We start from the raw sequence: 12,882 nt of genomic DNA on the forward strand, positions 1-12,882 counted from the left end.
TTGATCCTTGAGTACGTATGGATCATGCGGAGTACGATACTTGTCACGAAATCCAGGATCAGTGCGGTAGGCTTTGATGAACTCTTCTTTGAGATTCGAAGTCCATCCTAGCGAACTTGCGTGTTGCATTTGCACGACCGATGTGGCAATCTCTGCATCTTGAACAGGAGTGTAGAGGTGACCATCGGAAAGATCATGTAAGGCGATGTGACCAGCAGGAACATCCGTCATCTCCTCCCCGAAAATTCAACAGGCGAGAGAGCTGCAGATATCATGGTCGTATTCACCTTCTGGGAGTCCCCATCATGTTGCTGTGCACGGTAGCGTGATCCAAAACTGTCACACTGCGGTGTACACGTATGAAAGCTGATTGTATTGATAGCGGGACGCGCAACACTCTGTGAGGCTGGAACAGTCGCAATTTGACTATCTGGAGTCGATAGCGAAGCATTGACTGTGCGTAGATCGCTAATTACGCGAAAACTCGATGTCGGTTTATCACTTTCAGACTCACAATGCTGAAAACTGATTGAGCAGACAATTGGCGGATCCAATTGTGGTGATATCAACGCATTCGGAGTTGAATCCATCGGAGGACGGGACAGTGCATCAGCTACGACATTCATTGATCCTTTCAGGTGATGCAGGGTGAAGTCGAACTGAGCAAAGAAGGTCAAGAAGCGTGCAAGCTTCGAGGAAACCTTCGGGTGGTGTAACAACCACTGACATGCACTGTTGTCCGTGTAGATGTCGAAATGACGACCATAGAGGTAATGACGCCATTTTTCCAGCGACAGCTTAATTGCATAGAGTTCCTTCTCATGGGTAGGCCAATTTTGTTTATGCACACCCAACTTCTTGGAGAGGAAAGCTAACGGATGATCATGTCCGTTGTGCTTTTGCGAAAGTACTCCACCAACACAATATCCTGAAGCATCGGTTGTCACGATGAACGGAAGAGAGAAATCCGGTAAAGTCAGGACTGGGGCGGATTGCAATGCTGATTTCAGCTTGCTGAAGGCGATATCATGCTCTTCATTCCAATTCCAAGTATGGTCCTTCTTGACTAGAGGTCCAAACGGTAAGGCGATTGTCGCGTAGTTGTAAATGAAGCGACGGTAGTAGCCTGCGAGACCCAAAAGCTTTGCAATTGCTTTTGGTTCATTGGAATTGGCCAATTGGCGATCACTTCAGTTTTCTTGGAATCCACCGCAATGCCTTGACTTGACACGGTGTGACCCAGAAACTGAACTTGATTCTGCCCAAAATGACATTTCGAACGATGAGAGTACAGCTTCTCTCTGCGTAACACTTCGAAGAGCGTGCGGAGATGCTGCAGATGCTCCTTCATGTTCTTGGAAAATACACAAATGTCATCCAGATACACCACGATAAACGGATATTTGCCTAGTAGGACACGCATAAGACGTGACCAGACACCTGGCATTCCAGCAAGACCCATTGGCGCAACACACCATTGGTAGGTCTCAGAATGAGTGCGGAACGCTGTGTACTGACGACTTTTCAAGGCAACCCTCATCTGATGGTAACCTTGTGCGAGATCCAAGACTGAGAAGATGATACATTCATACATCTTGTCAAATGTTTCGTCAATTCTCGGGAGTGGAATTCTGGCGATGATCGTTTGCGAGTTGAGCCAACGATAATCAATCACCCAACGAATCGGTAACGTGGCGTTTCCCGACCGTAACCACTCAGCTCGAGAAAGTTGTTTCCCTGATTTCGGGTCTTTCTTCGGGATACCAAAGATGTTGGAGACCCAAGGCGAATCGGATAGTTCGATCCAACCTTTCTTCAACTTTTCTTCGACAAACAGATCAAGGGCATCTTGTTCTGTCTTCGAGAGCCGAAAAGGTGCGCGTGTGCTTGGCATAGCATCTGACTTCATGTCGAGCTCGAATTCCACGCGTCGATGAGGAGGTAACCCATCGGGTAAAACGTCTGGAAACACGTCAGCAAACTCATCAAGGAGAGGCACAATTTCTTGTGGTTCTTCCGTGACGGGTTGAGCTGGAGTAACTTTGACGCGGTAAATCTCATCATAGTCATGGTGCTTGGCTTTAGCTTTGAACTCAGCACCAGATACTTCTACCTTGCGCAACACTGGTTTCATTCCTTGCGGTTTGAACTGCAGGTGATGAGTACGCCAATCAATAATTGGTTGGTACTTGGTAAACCAAGGTTTTCCGAGAATGACATCGTGTTCAGGGCTCATAGACCATTCCAGGACCTCTAAGTCTCTGAATCGATAGCCATCCATCTCAATAGTGGCCTTGCCCTTGTGAACGGCACGTTTCTTCGTTGTGCTTCCGTCAAACAAGGTGACTTGAGAGATCATCGTGTCAGGAATAGTATCCACCAATCCAGGACGAATGACATTGCATGTGGCTCCCGTGTCTAGCATAATGGTGACACGTTTGCCTTCACACAGACCTGGCTTCCGAATCAACTCATTCGGAGCTGGTAGTGACTGGATGGTAGCAGCGTTGAGATCATTTATCTCAACAACTTCAACAGACTCTGGCTTTTCTGCTGCCAAAGTGTGAACAGCGAACTGACCACGCTTAGTGTCAGACTGATAGCTGTTATTCGTTCCGTGCTTCTGTCGATTTTGAAGCTTGAAGCACTGTTCAATCGTGTGACCAGGCTTCTTACAATACCGACACTTCTTTGAGTTGCCACTGTTACGGTTGTTGTTCTGAACAGGGCGACGATAATTGTCACGGCGTGGGTTATGGAGATGACCAGTGTCGATTTCCATAGGCTCAGGTTCATTCTCAGCAGGACGCTGTGGAGCCGTGTTGGAACGAGCGAATGACGTGGAGTTGGAACGGCCAAAAGATCTTGGAGGTGTCCAACGACTCTTCTGAAACGGACCAGCACGAAAGTGCGATCTGTCATACTCGAGTGCAACTGAGAGAGCCTCAGATACCGTCGTGCAACGACGATACTGAACTTCTTCTTTCGTGGGACTAACAAGACCTCGAATGAAGTACGTGATCTTGTCAAGCTCACTCATGTCCTTGACTTGCATGATAGCAACGCGGAACCGAGAGATGTAGTCCTCCAAGCTAGAACAACGTTTTTGCTTGAGACTGTACAATCGATCTCGAAGGCGCTCCTGAAGATCCGGAGGAACGAATTCCTTCGTGAGCTTCTGGATCAAATCTTGGACATCACTGACGGAATCCCTGCAAAGCATGTACCATGCAGCAGCATTTCCTCTGAAATTGGCAGTCATCATGGCAATGATGCGCTTACTCTGATTCTCATCTTGCCAATCAATGTTCTTCGCCTCAAAGTAATGAATAACTTGGTCGAAGTACAATTCAACTGAGTCACCTATGTTTCCATAGAAGCGAGGTAGGCTTATACCTTCAACTTTGACCTCTTTGCGTTGCGAAGTCAAAACGTCGATTAGTGCTTGTTGTTTCTGCACCATTTCGACCACAGACTGTGTCAGACGGTCAGCAGACCATCCACCAGGATTTAACGAAGTCATGATAGTGTAACTTGAGCTAAAAGCTGATTAAAGTTACGCTACGAATGTACAGCTGCTAGCTACTAGAACTAGAGCTACAACGACACTGTCAACAGCTACTCGAAACGGGCGCGCTTGATGCTGATAACGCGATCAACGAAAGCACGAACTTCGGTGTCGATGCGGTTGGCACAGGTGTTCAAGATGTCGACGGTTTCGAAGAGAAACAGTCCAAACCCAGGCTCGATAACACGGTCGAGGTGAGTTTCGAAAAACGGAAAGAAAACTTCACGGAGATGCTCCGTCATAGTAACTTCGTACTGCAAATGGGTAGCAGCACGAACTGTGAAAGCGCGTTGAACGGCTTGTTCAATGGTGAGAATGCGACGATTTTGCTGACCTTCGTCCCACTCACGAGCAGTACGCTTAGGCATATACTGGAAAATACCCGAAGCTTACGCCAAAGCTTACCCGAAAATTACGCGAAAATTCAGGAAACGACTGAAAATTACGCGGATTCTCAAATTCGGAATTATACGGATGCTGGGGTTTAGATAACTACTGATTGGCTGAGCCAAAGTGCAATTACACTAAAACAATGCGAAAAAAGTTTAAAACAACACTTAAACAACGCTATTTAGCGCTAATTCAAGCGTTGGCGCTTTGCCATGTAATTGGATTTCTTCTGATCGAAACCCTGAACAAGTAGCTCTTCCTGTTGAGCCTCTTCAAGTGCTCTTTTACGCGAGCTCTCCTTAAGTTCACGGTCGAATACAGTAGTGAGTGTGTTATGAATACGCACTACTTGTAAACTTAGGATACGGCAAGCTTCTCGATAAAGTATACGCTCGGATTTAGAGTGAAAACTCTCCTCCTGGTCCTGTAAGTGGTGAGTTAAGCTTGCAAGGCGATTAACTGAGTTTAATCCCTTAATACGAAGTCGATCTACTGCTTGTAGATTAGGATCTGGGTTTGAGTTGAGGTTTTTACTTTTTTGGTTTTTCACCTTGGTCATACAAGGCCAAAGGTTTCCGCAATATACTAGGCTTACGTGCGGGAAGGTGACTAGTGAAGCGAAAAGCGTTAAACTAGTACAAATCCTTCGGATAACTAACCGTTAGCAATAAGCGTGAGGCTAGTTAGCGTAATCGACTAGCGAAAAGCGTTAATGTCGATTATGCAAGACTTTACGGCTAGCGAAAAGCGTTAATGCCGCTAAGTCAGGGAACACGTAGAGTAGCAGTAAGTGCGAAAGCAGTAACCCTAACCCGGATACTGTAGCAGTAGTCAGCCGAAGTAGCGAGTCGAGTCGGTCGATTGAAGATCTTGATCTCTGTCGTGTACATTTACTCTTGTATAGCGCACGTCAACCCACTTCAACTTGAAGTGGATTGACCAATCAGATTCATTCATTTTAGCACCGCCTTGGGTCACGCGTCAGCGCCAACACGAAGACCACAACAGGTATCGCAGCTCCAAGCGCCAACGGACAGCAGACCCAACAAGGGACCGAGGCCGACGCGAACAACCAGTACCGCCGCGCCTTCTCGTCCTACTCGTTCAGCAACTCGTCCATCGTGGACGACAAGGGCCGGCTCGTGACGAGCATGCGGCGCCGCTACGAAGACTCCGCGGGGCGTCTGAAAGCCGTGCACGAGCGCCAGATCGAGGGCAACAAGCTGCGCACGACGTGGAACCGCATGGGCTCGGACGACAAGGGTCAGACCGAGGCCGTGTGCTCGACCGGCACGCCCGAGGAGTTCGAGGCGCTGTGGCAGCAGACGCCGTTCGGCGAGGCGCAGAAGAAGACCATCAAGGAGCAGCAGCAGTAGTAGCAGCAGCCACGACATGTGCAGCCGGATCAAAGACAGCAACAAGAGAAGCGGTCGCGCGGGGCGGAAGCGAACTCAAAGGCGCGGATGGAGGCCGTTCCCATGTCAATGGAGGAGTAGAGCGACGTGACCAGCATGGCCGAGTTGGCGAACCCACTTAGCCACAACCTTCGACCACTGAAAAACTCCCCGACGATGGGCCCGGAGCGAACAATTCGGTGCGCAAGACCTGCATTGTAGTCGATACTTTGGTACTTACGTAGGTAGTAGGTGCAAGCGCTTCTTTGACAAAGAAAAAAAAAACTACAAGTCATATGCATGGAATCGATGAAATAAACTCAAGAAGTGTGTAGCACTGCTTTTCATTGTTCTTTTGTCAGAAAAAATAAGAGAACAACAAATACTGTGCAACCGCGAAGAGGGCCTATGTACTCCAGCGGTGACTCACTACGGGTTCATCTCGAATGCCTCGCACAACTTTAGAACTCATGAAAATGCGTGACGGGTGTATTGCTCGTTATCTACACTCTCTAGAAGGCATACATATAGCGAGAGCGATGTCGCCAAGTTGTAGCGCTTGCTCTTGTTTAATGCCCGAGACAATCTAAGCCGACAGTTTCTTCACCACCTCAGCGAAAGACTTACCCTGAGTCACAGCGATGTCCTTCTCAAGCTTCGACACCTGGCGGTCGCTCTGAGGGCCCGCGATCGCGCCTGCGCCCCAGGGAGAGCCACCGTGAATCTCTTCCACGTTGAAAAGCTCCTTGGCGCGATATCCGAGAGGGACGTAGGTCATGCCGTGCGAGACCAGGAAGGTCACCGCCGACAGGGCCGTCGTCTCCTGACCAGCTCCCAGCAGGGACGTGCTGAAGAACGTGCCGGCGGGCTTGCCTACCAACGCGCCGCCGAACCACAACTGACCGGTCGCGTCCATTAGGGCCTTCGCCTGCTGGGGGAACACGCCGAAACGCGTCGGGAAGCCGAACAGAATGCCGTCCGCCTCCTTGAGCGTCTCCGGGGTGGCAACCGGGTAGTCCCTCTTGGGCGGCGCGTGCGTCTTGGTCAGAATCTCGTCCGACAGCGTCTCTGCGATCTGGTAAATCGTGGCAGTCACGCCGGGGACAGACTTGATGCCTTCCTTGATAGACTCGGCTAGGGTGGCTGTGTGGCCGTAGGTGGAGTAGTAGACGATGGCGATGTTGGCGCTCATGTTGGAGGACAGAAGTTACTTCTTGTGTTGGTCACGAGGACGATTGAAGAATGAGATGGTTCGTAGTGAAGGTCTTCTCCGGTTGGAAACTCCCGTCTACGTAGCCGAGCGGGGAGTACCCTACGGCCGGTTGTCTTGACCATGGGCACCAAACACATGGGGTGAAGTGTAAACCAACACGATTATGAAGACCACTATTAATACGGTACGGTATTCGCTATCGGATTTTGGCGCGCACATACCTCACAACTCGAACAATCTTGCTATCAATGCGCATACTGGAACATAGCAAGCGCGAAAAACTGGGAACCGTAATCTCAAAACAACCGTATCCGAAAGATAAAAGACTTCGAAATACTATCTATTGGTTTTAAATTAGTGACAGGATACTGTCGCTTTTATAAATTCTGCTGTCCTATAAGGACCTCCTATTCGGTGTTTTGCTTTAATAGGGTTTTCGTAATCTGTTGGCAGGGATGCCAGTTTGATGTCCATGTTTAGACTTGATTTCACAATGTGCTTTGTGGTGAATGTGGCCGAACCCCACGTTGTCATATTTCGTTTCACTTCATGTTTTTGCATGACTTGCGTGCTGGATCGATTCATTTGAGTCATTACGGTAGCCCAGTTATTTAGTATACCACCGTGGTGGTGCCGACACGGCGGTGGTTCCGTGGACTTCGGGAAGATGCTGCCATAGCAAAACACTCCAGAGTAACTGTCCATGGATGTAGCGATGGATCGCACGACCGTACCCATTCCTGAAGCGTGTCGACCCTTTTCTAGAAACCACATTTTTAGGAAGAGTTAAAGGTCCAAAACAAAAGGGTCTGAGACACGACACAACATTTCGCTGCGCGTTCGACACCCATTCGACAACATTCGAGACCACATCGCCCTGCACGTTGAAGCAGAAGATCGCCACGATGGCCATCCAGACAGCGCCTACAGCCGACACGTACCTCCCCATTCACCAATTTGCCAGCTACTACACAAGCACAACCGACCAAGACAGCAAGCAAGCTCGACAACAACACACAATCATGTTCAGCTCGTGGGACCTCGTCCGACCGCACTTCTGGTATCCCATGTCGTCGCTGGAGCAGTCCATGATGGAGCTCGAGCACATGGCCGACCTCACGACGCACTCGCGCTTCCCGTTCGATGTGGACAGCGAGATGCTGGTGGCGCCCATCAACGCCGACGACGACGACGACGAGTTCTTCCGGGACCTGCCCGTCCTGGCGCGCGAGCAGAGGCCGGCGACGCAGCACCGCATGGCAGCGGCGCAGCCGCAGACAGAAGAGCGGGAGTCCACCGTGCAGACCAATTTGCCGGCCCAGGTCCTGGCGGCAGCCCGGGACAACGACCCCAACAAGGCCAAGGCTAACGTCCAGTCACGCGTCAGCGCCAACACGAAGACCACAACAGGTATCGCAGCTCCAAGTGCCAACGGACAGCAGACCCAGCAAGGGGCCGAGGCCGACGCGAACAACCAGTACCGCCGCGCCTTCTCGTCCTACTCGTTCAGCAACTCGTCCGTCGTGGACGACAAGGGCCGGCTCGTGACGAGCACGCGGCGCCGCTACGAAGACTCCGCGGGGCGTCTGAAAGCCGTGCACGAGCGCCGGATCGAGGACAACAAGCTGCGCACGACGTGGAACCGCATGGGCTCGGACGACAAGGGTCAGACCGAGGCCGTGTGCTCGACCGGCACGCCCGAGGAGTTCGAGGTGCTGTGGCAGCAGACGCCGTTCGGCGAGGCGCAGAAGAAGACCATCAAGGAGCAGCAGCAGTAGTAGCAGCAGCCACGACATGTGCAGCCGGATCAAAGACAGTAGCAAGAGTAGCGGTCGCCCGAGGCGAAGGCGAACTCAAAGGCGCGGATGGAGGCCGTTCCCATGTCAATGGAGGAGTAGAGCGACGTGACCAGCATGGCCGAGTTGGCGAACCCACTTAGCGACAACCTTCGACCACTGAAAAACTCCCCGACGATGGGCCCGGAGCGACTGCTGACAGACAATTCGGTGCGCAAGACCTGCATTGTAGTCGATACTTTGGTACTTACGTAGGTAGTAGGTGCAAGCGCTTCTTTGACAAAGAAAAAAAAAACTACAAGTCATATGCATGGAATCGATGAAATAAACTCAAGAAGTGTGTAGCACTGCTTTTTATTGTTCTTTTGTCAGAAAAAATAAGAGAACAACAAATACTGTGCAACCGCGAAGAGGGCCTATGTACTCCAGCGGTGACTCACTACGGGTTCATCTCGAATGCCTCGCACAACTTTAGAACTCATGAAAATGCGTGACGGTGTATTGCTCGTTATCTACACTCTCTAGAAGGCATACATGTAGCGAGAGCGATGTCGCCAAGTTGTAGCGCTTGCTCTTGTTTAATGCCCGAGACAATCTAAGCCGACAGTTTCTTCACCACCTCAGCGAAAGACTTACCCTGAGTCACAGCGATGTCCTTCTCAAGCTTCGACACCTGGCGGTCGCTCTGAGGGCCCGCGATCGCGCCTGCGCCCCAGGGAGAGCCACCGTGAATCTCTTCCACGTTGAAAAGCTCCTTGGCGCGATATCCGAGAGGGACGTAGGTCATGCCGTGCGAGACCAGGAAGGTCACCGCCGACAGGGCCGTCGTCTCCTGACCAGCTCCCAGCAGGGACGTGCTGAAGAACGTGCCGGCGGGCTTGCCTACCAACGCGCCGCCGAACCACAACTGACCGGTCGCGTCCATCAGGGCCTTCGCCTGCTGGGGGAACACGCCGAAACGCGTCGGGAAGCCGAACAGAATGCCGTCCGCCTCCTTGAGCGTCTCCGGGGTGGCAACCGGGTAGTCCCTCTTGGGCGGCGCGTGCGTCTTGGTCAGAATCTCGTCCGACAGCGTCTCTGCGATCTGGTAAATCGTGGCAGTCACGCCGGGGACAGACTTGATGCCTTCCTTGATAGACTCGGCTAGGGTGGCTGTGTGGCCGTAGGTGGAGTAGTAGACGATGGCGATGTTGGCGCTCATGTTGGAGGACAGAAGTTACTTCTTGTGTTGGTCACGAGGACGATTGAAGAATGAGATGGTTCGTAGTGAAGGTCTTCTCCGGTTGGAAACCCCGTCTACGTAGCCGAGCGGGAGTACCCTACGGCCGGTTGTCTTGACCATGGGCACCAAACACATGGGGTGAAGTGTAAACCAACACGATTATGAAGACCACTATTAATACGGTACGGTATTCGCTATCGGATTTTGGCGCGCACATACCTCACAACTCGAACAATCTTGCTATCAATGCGCATACTGGAACATAGCAAGCGCGAAAAACTGGGAACCGTAATCTCAAAACAACCGTATCCGAAAGATAAAAGACTTCGAAATACTATCTATTGGTTTTAAATTAGTGACAGGATACTGTCGCTTTTATAAATTCTGCTGTCCTATAAGGACCTCCTATTCGGTGTTTTGCTTTAATAGGGTTTTCGTAATCTGTTGGCAGGGATGCCAGTTTGATGTCCATGTTTAGACTTGATTTCACAATGTGCTTTGTGGTGAATGTGGCCGAACCCCACGTTGTCATATTTCGTTTCACTTCATGTTTTTGCATGACTTGCGTGCTGGATCGATTCATTTGAGTCATTACGGTAGCCCAGTTATTTAGTATACCACCGTGGTGGTGCCGACACGGCGGTGGTTCCGTGGACTTCGGGAAGATGCTGCCATAGCAAAACACTCCAGAGTAACTGTCCATGGATGTAGCGATGGATCGCACGACCGTACCCATTCCTGAAGCGTGTCGACCCTTTTCTAGAAACCACATTTTTAGGAAGAGTTAAAGGTCCAAAACAAAAAAGGGTCTGAGACACGACACAACATTTCGCTGCGCGTTCGACACCCATTCGACAACATTCGAGACCACATCGCCCTGCACGTTGAAGCAGAAGATCGCCACGATGGCCATCCAGACAGCGCCTACAGCCGACACGTACCTCCCCATTCACCAATTTGCCAGCTACTACACAAGCACAACCGACCAAGACAGCAAGCAAGCTCGACAACAACACACAATCATGTTCAGCTCGTGGGACCTCGTCCGACCGCACTTCTGGTATCCCATGTCGTCGCTGGAGCAGTCCATGATGGAGCTCGAGCACATGGCCGACCTCACGACGCACTCGCGCTTCCCGTTCGATGTGGACAGCGAGATGCTGGTGGCGCCCATCAACGCGGACGACGACGACGAGTTCTTCCGGGACCTGCCCGTCCTGGCGCGCGAGCAGAGGCCGGCGACGCAGCACCGCATGGCAGCGGCGCAGCCGCAGACAGAAGAGCGGGAGTCCACCGTGCAGACCAATTTGCCGGCCCAGGTCCTGGCGGCAGCCCGGGACAACGACCCCAACAAGGCCAAGGCTAACGTCCAGTCACGCGTCAGCGCCAACACGAAGACCACAACAGGTATCGCAGCTCCAAGTGCCAACGGACAGCAGACCCAGCAAGGGGCCGAGGCCGACGCGAACAACCAGTACCGCCGCGCCTTCTCGTCCTACTCGTTCAGCAACTCGTCCGTCGTGGACGACAAGGGCCGGCTCGTGACGAGCACGCGGCGCCGCTACGAAGACTCCGCGGGGCGTCTGAAAGCCGTGCACGAGCGCCGGATCGAGGACAACAAGCTGCGCACGACGTGGAACCGCATGGGCTCGGACGACAAGGGTCAGACCGAGGCCGTGTGCTCGACCGGCACGCCCGAGGAGTTCGAGGCGCTGTGGCAGCAGACGCCGTTCGGCGAGGCGCAGAAGAAGACCATCAAGGAGCAGCAGCAGTAGTAGCAGCAGCCACGACATGTGCAGCCGGATCAAAGACAGTAGCAAGAGTAGCGGTCGCCCGAGGCGAAGGCGAACTCAAAGGCGCGGATGGAGGCCGTTCCCATGTCAATGGAGGAGTAGAGCGACGTGACCAGCATGGCCGAGTTGGCGAACCCACTTAGCGACAACCTTCGACCACTGAAAAACTCCCCGACGATGGGCCCGGAGCGACTGCTGACAGACAATTCGGTGCGCAAGACCTGCATTGTAGTCGATACTTTAGTACTTACGTAGGTAGTAGGCACGAAGCCGCTTCTTTGATAAGAAAAAAAACTACTACGTAGTACAAGTAATATGAATGGAATCGATGAAATAAACTCAAGAAGTGTGTAGCACTGCTTTTCATTGTTCTTTGTCAGAAAAATAAGAGAACAACAAATACTGTGCAACCGCGAAGAGGGCCTATGTACTCCAGCGGTGACTCACTACGGGTTCATCTCGAATGCCTCGCACAACTTTAGAACTCATGAAAATGCGTGACGGGTGCATTGCTCGTTATCTACACTCTCTAGAAGGCATACATGTAGCGAGAGCGATGTCGCCAAGTTGTAGCGCTTGCTCTTGTTTAATGCCCGAGACAATCTAAGCCGACAGTTTCTTCACCACCTCAGCGAAAGACTTACCCTGAGTCACAGCGATGTCCTTCTCAAGCTTCGACACCTGGCGGTCGCTCTGAGGGCCCGCGATCGCGCCTGCGCCCCAGGGAGAGCCACCGTGAATCTCTTCCACGTTGAAAAGCTCCTTGGCGCGATATCCGAGAGGGACGTAGGTCATGCCGTGCGAGACCAGGAAGGTCACCGCCGACAGGGCCGTCGTCTCCTGACCAGCTCCCAGCAGGGACGTGCTGAAGAACGTGCCGGCGGGCTTGCCTACCAACGCGCCGTCAAACCACAACTGACCGGTCGCGTCCATCAGGGCCTTCGCCTGCTGGGGAACACGCCGAAACGCGTCGGGAAGCCGAACAGAATGCCGTCCGCCTCCTTGAGCGTCTCCGGGGTGGCAACCGGGTAGTCCCTCTTGGGCGGCGCGTGCGTCTTGGTCAGAATCTCGTCCGACAGCGTCTCTGCGATCTGGTAAATCGTGGCAGTCACGCCGGGGACAGACTTGATGCCTTCCTTGATAGACTCGGCTAGGGTGGCTGTGTGGCCGTAGGTGGAGTAGTAGACGATGGCGATGTTGGCGCTCATGTTGGAGGACAGAAGTTACTTCTTGTGTTGGTCACGAGGACGATTGAAGAATGAGATGGTTCGTAGTGAAGGTCTTCTCCGGTTGGAAACCCCGTCTACGTAGCCGAGCGGGGAGTACCCTACGGCCGGTTGTCTTGACCATGGGCACCAAACACATGGGGTGAAGTGTAAACCAACACGATTATGAAGACCACTATTAATACGGTACGGTATTCGCTATCGGATTTTGGCGCGCACATACCTCACAACTCGAACAATCTTGCTATCAATGCGCATACTGGAACATAGCAAGCGCGAA

The 12,882-nt window shown here is 52.1% G+C and overlaps 7 protein-coding genes across 7 annotated transcripts; 3 read left to right on the forward strand and 4 right to left on the reverse strand.

Moving 5' to 3' along the window:
* Positions 1-2,792: 2,792 nt before the first annotated feature.
* Positions 2,793-3,463, reverse strand: IUM83_03989 (Retroelement pol Polyprotein; the record flags this gene model as incomplete). Its single annotated transcript, XM_067928029.1, has 2 exons — positions 2,793-2,797; positions 2,899-3,463. The coding sequence occupies 2 exons, from the start codon at positions 3,461-3,463 to the stop codon at positions 2,793-2,795; spliced, it is 570 nt and encodes a 189-aa protein (XP_067793961.1).
* On the forward strand, positions 3,009-5,334 carry IUM83_03990 (uncharacterized protein; the record flags this gene model as incomplete). Its single annotated transcript, XM_067928030.1, has 2 exons — positions 3,009-3,013; positions 4,944-5,334. 2 exons carry the CDS (start codon positions 3,009-3,011, stop codon positions 5,332-5,334), a joined length of 396 nt encoding a protein of 131 aa, XP_067793741.1.
* A 604-nt stretch (positions 5,335-5,938) lies between these two features.
* IUM83_03991 (NAD(P)H:quinone oxidoreductase, type IV) lies at positions 5,939-6,544 on the reverse strand (the record flags this gene model as incomplete). Its single annotated transcript, XM_067928031.1, has 1 exon — positions 5,939-6,544. The coding sequence occupies one exon, from the start codon at positions 6,542-6,544 to the stop codon at positions 5,939-5,941; it is 606 nt and encodes a 201-aa protein (XP_067793740.1).
* Positions 6,545-7,470: 926 nt separating this feature from the next.
* Positions 7,471-8,343, forward strand: IUM83_03992 (uncharacterized protein; the record flags this gene model as incomplete). The annotated part of the gene is made up of 1 exon (XM_067928032.1): positions 7,471-8,343. The coding sequence occupies one exon, from the start codon at positions 7,471-7,473 to the stop codon at positions 8,341-8,343; it is 873 nt and encodes a 290-aa protein (XP_067793743.1).
* A 613-nt stretch (positions 8,344-8,956) lies between these two features.
* Positions 8,957-9,562, reverse strand: IUM83_03993 (NAD(P)H:quinone oxidoreductase, type IV; the record flags this gene model as incomplete). Its single annotated transcript, XM_067928033.1, has 1 exon — positions 8,957-9,562. One exon carries the CDS (start codon positions 9,560-9,562, stop codon positions 8,957-8,959), a length of 606 nt encoding a protein of 201 aa, XP_067793742.1.
* Positions 9,563-10,488: 926 nt separating this feature from the next.
* On the forward strand, positions 10,489-11,358 carry IUM83_03994 (uncharacterized protein; the record flags this gene model as incomplete). The annotated part of the gene is made up of 1 exon (XM_067928034.1): positions 10,489-11,358. One exon carries the CDS (start codon positions 10,489-10,491, stop codon positions 11,356-11,358), a length of 870 nt encoding a protein of 289 aa, XP_067793738.1.
* Positions 11,359-11,979: 621 nt separating this feature from the next.
* On the reverse strand, positions 11,980-12,584 carry IUM83_03995 (NAD(P)H:quinone oxidoreductase, type IV; the record flags this gene model as incomplete). The annotated part of the gene is made up of 2 exons (XM_067928035.1): positions 11,980-12,266; positions 12,344-12,584. 2 exons carry the CDS (start codon positions 12,582-12,584, stop codon positions 11,980-11,982), a joined length of 528 nt encoding a protein of 175 aa, XP_067793737.1.
* Between the last annotated feature and the right edge of the window lie 298 nt (positions 12,585-12,882).

Source organism: Phytophthora cinnamomi (assembly GCF_018691715.1).
Source record: "Phytophthora cinnamomi strain GKB4 chromosome Unknown Contig27, whole genome shotgun sequence".
NCBI lineage: Eukaryota > Oomycota > Peronosporomycetes > Peronosporales > Peronosporaceae > Phytophthora > Phytophthora cinnamomi.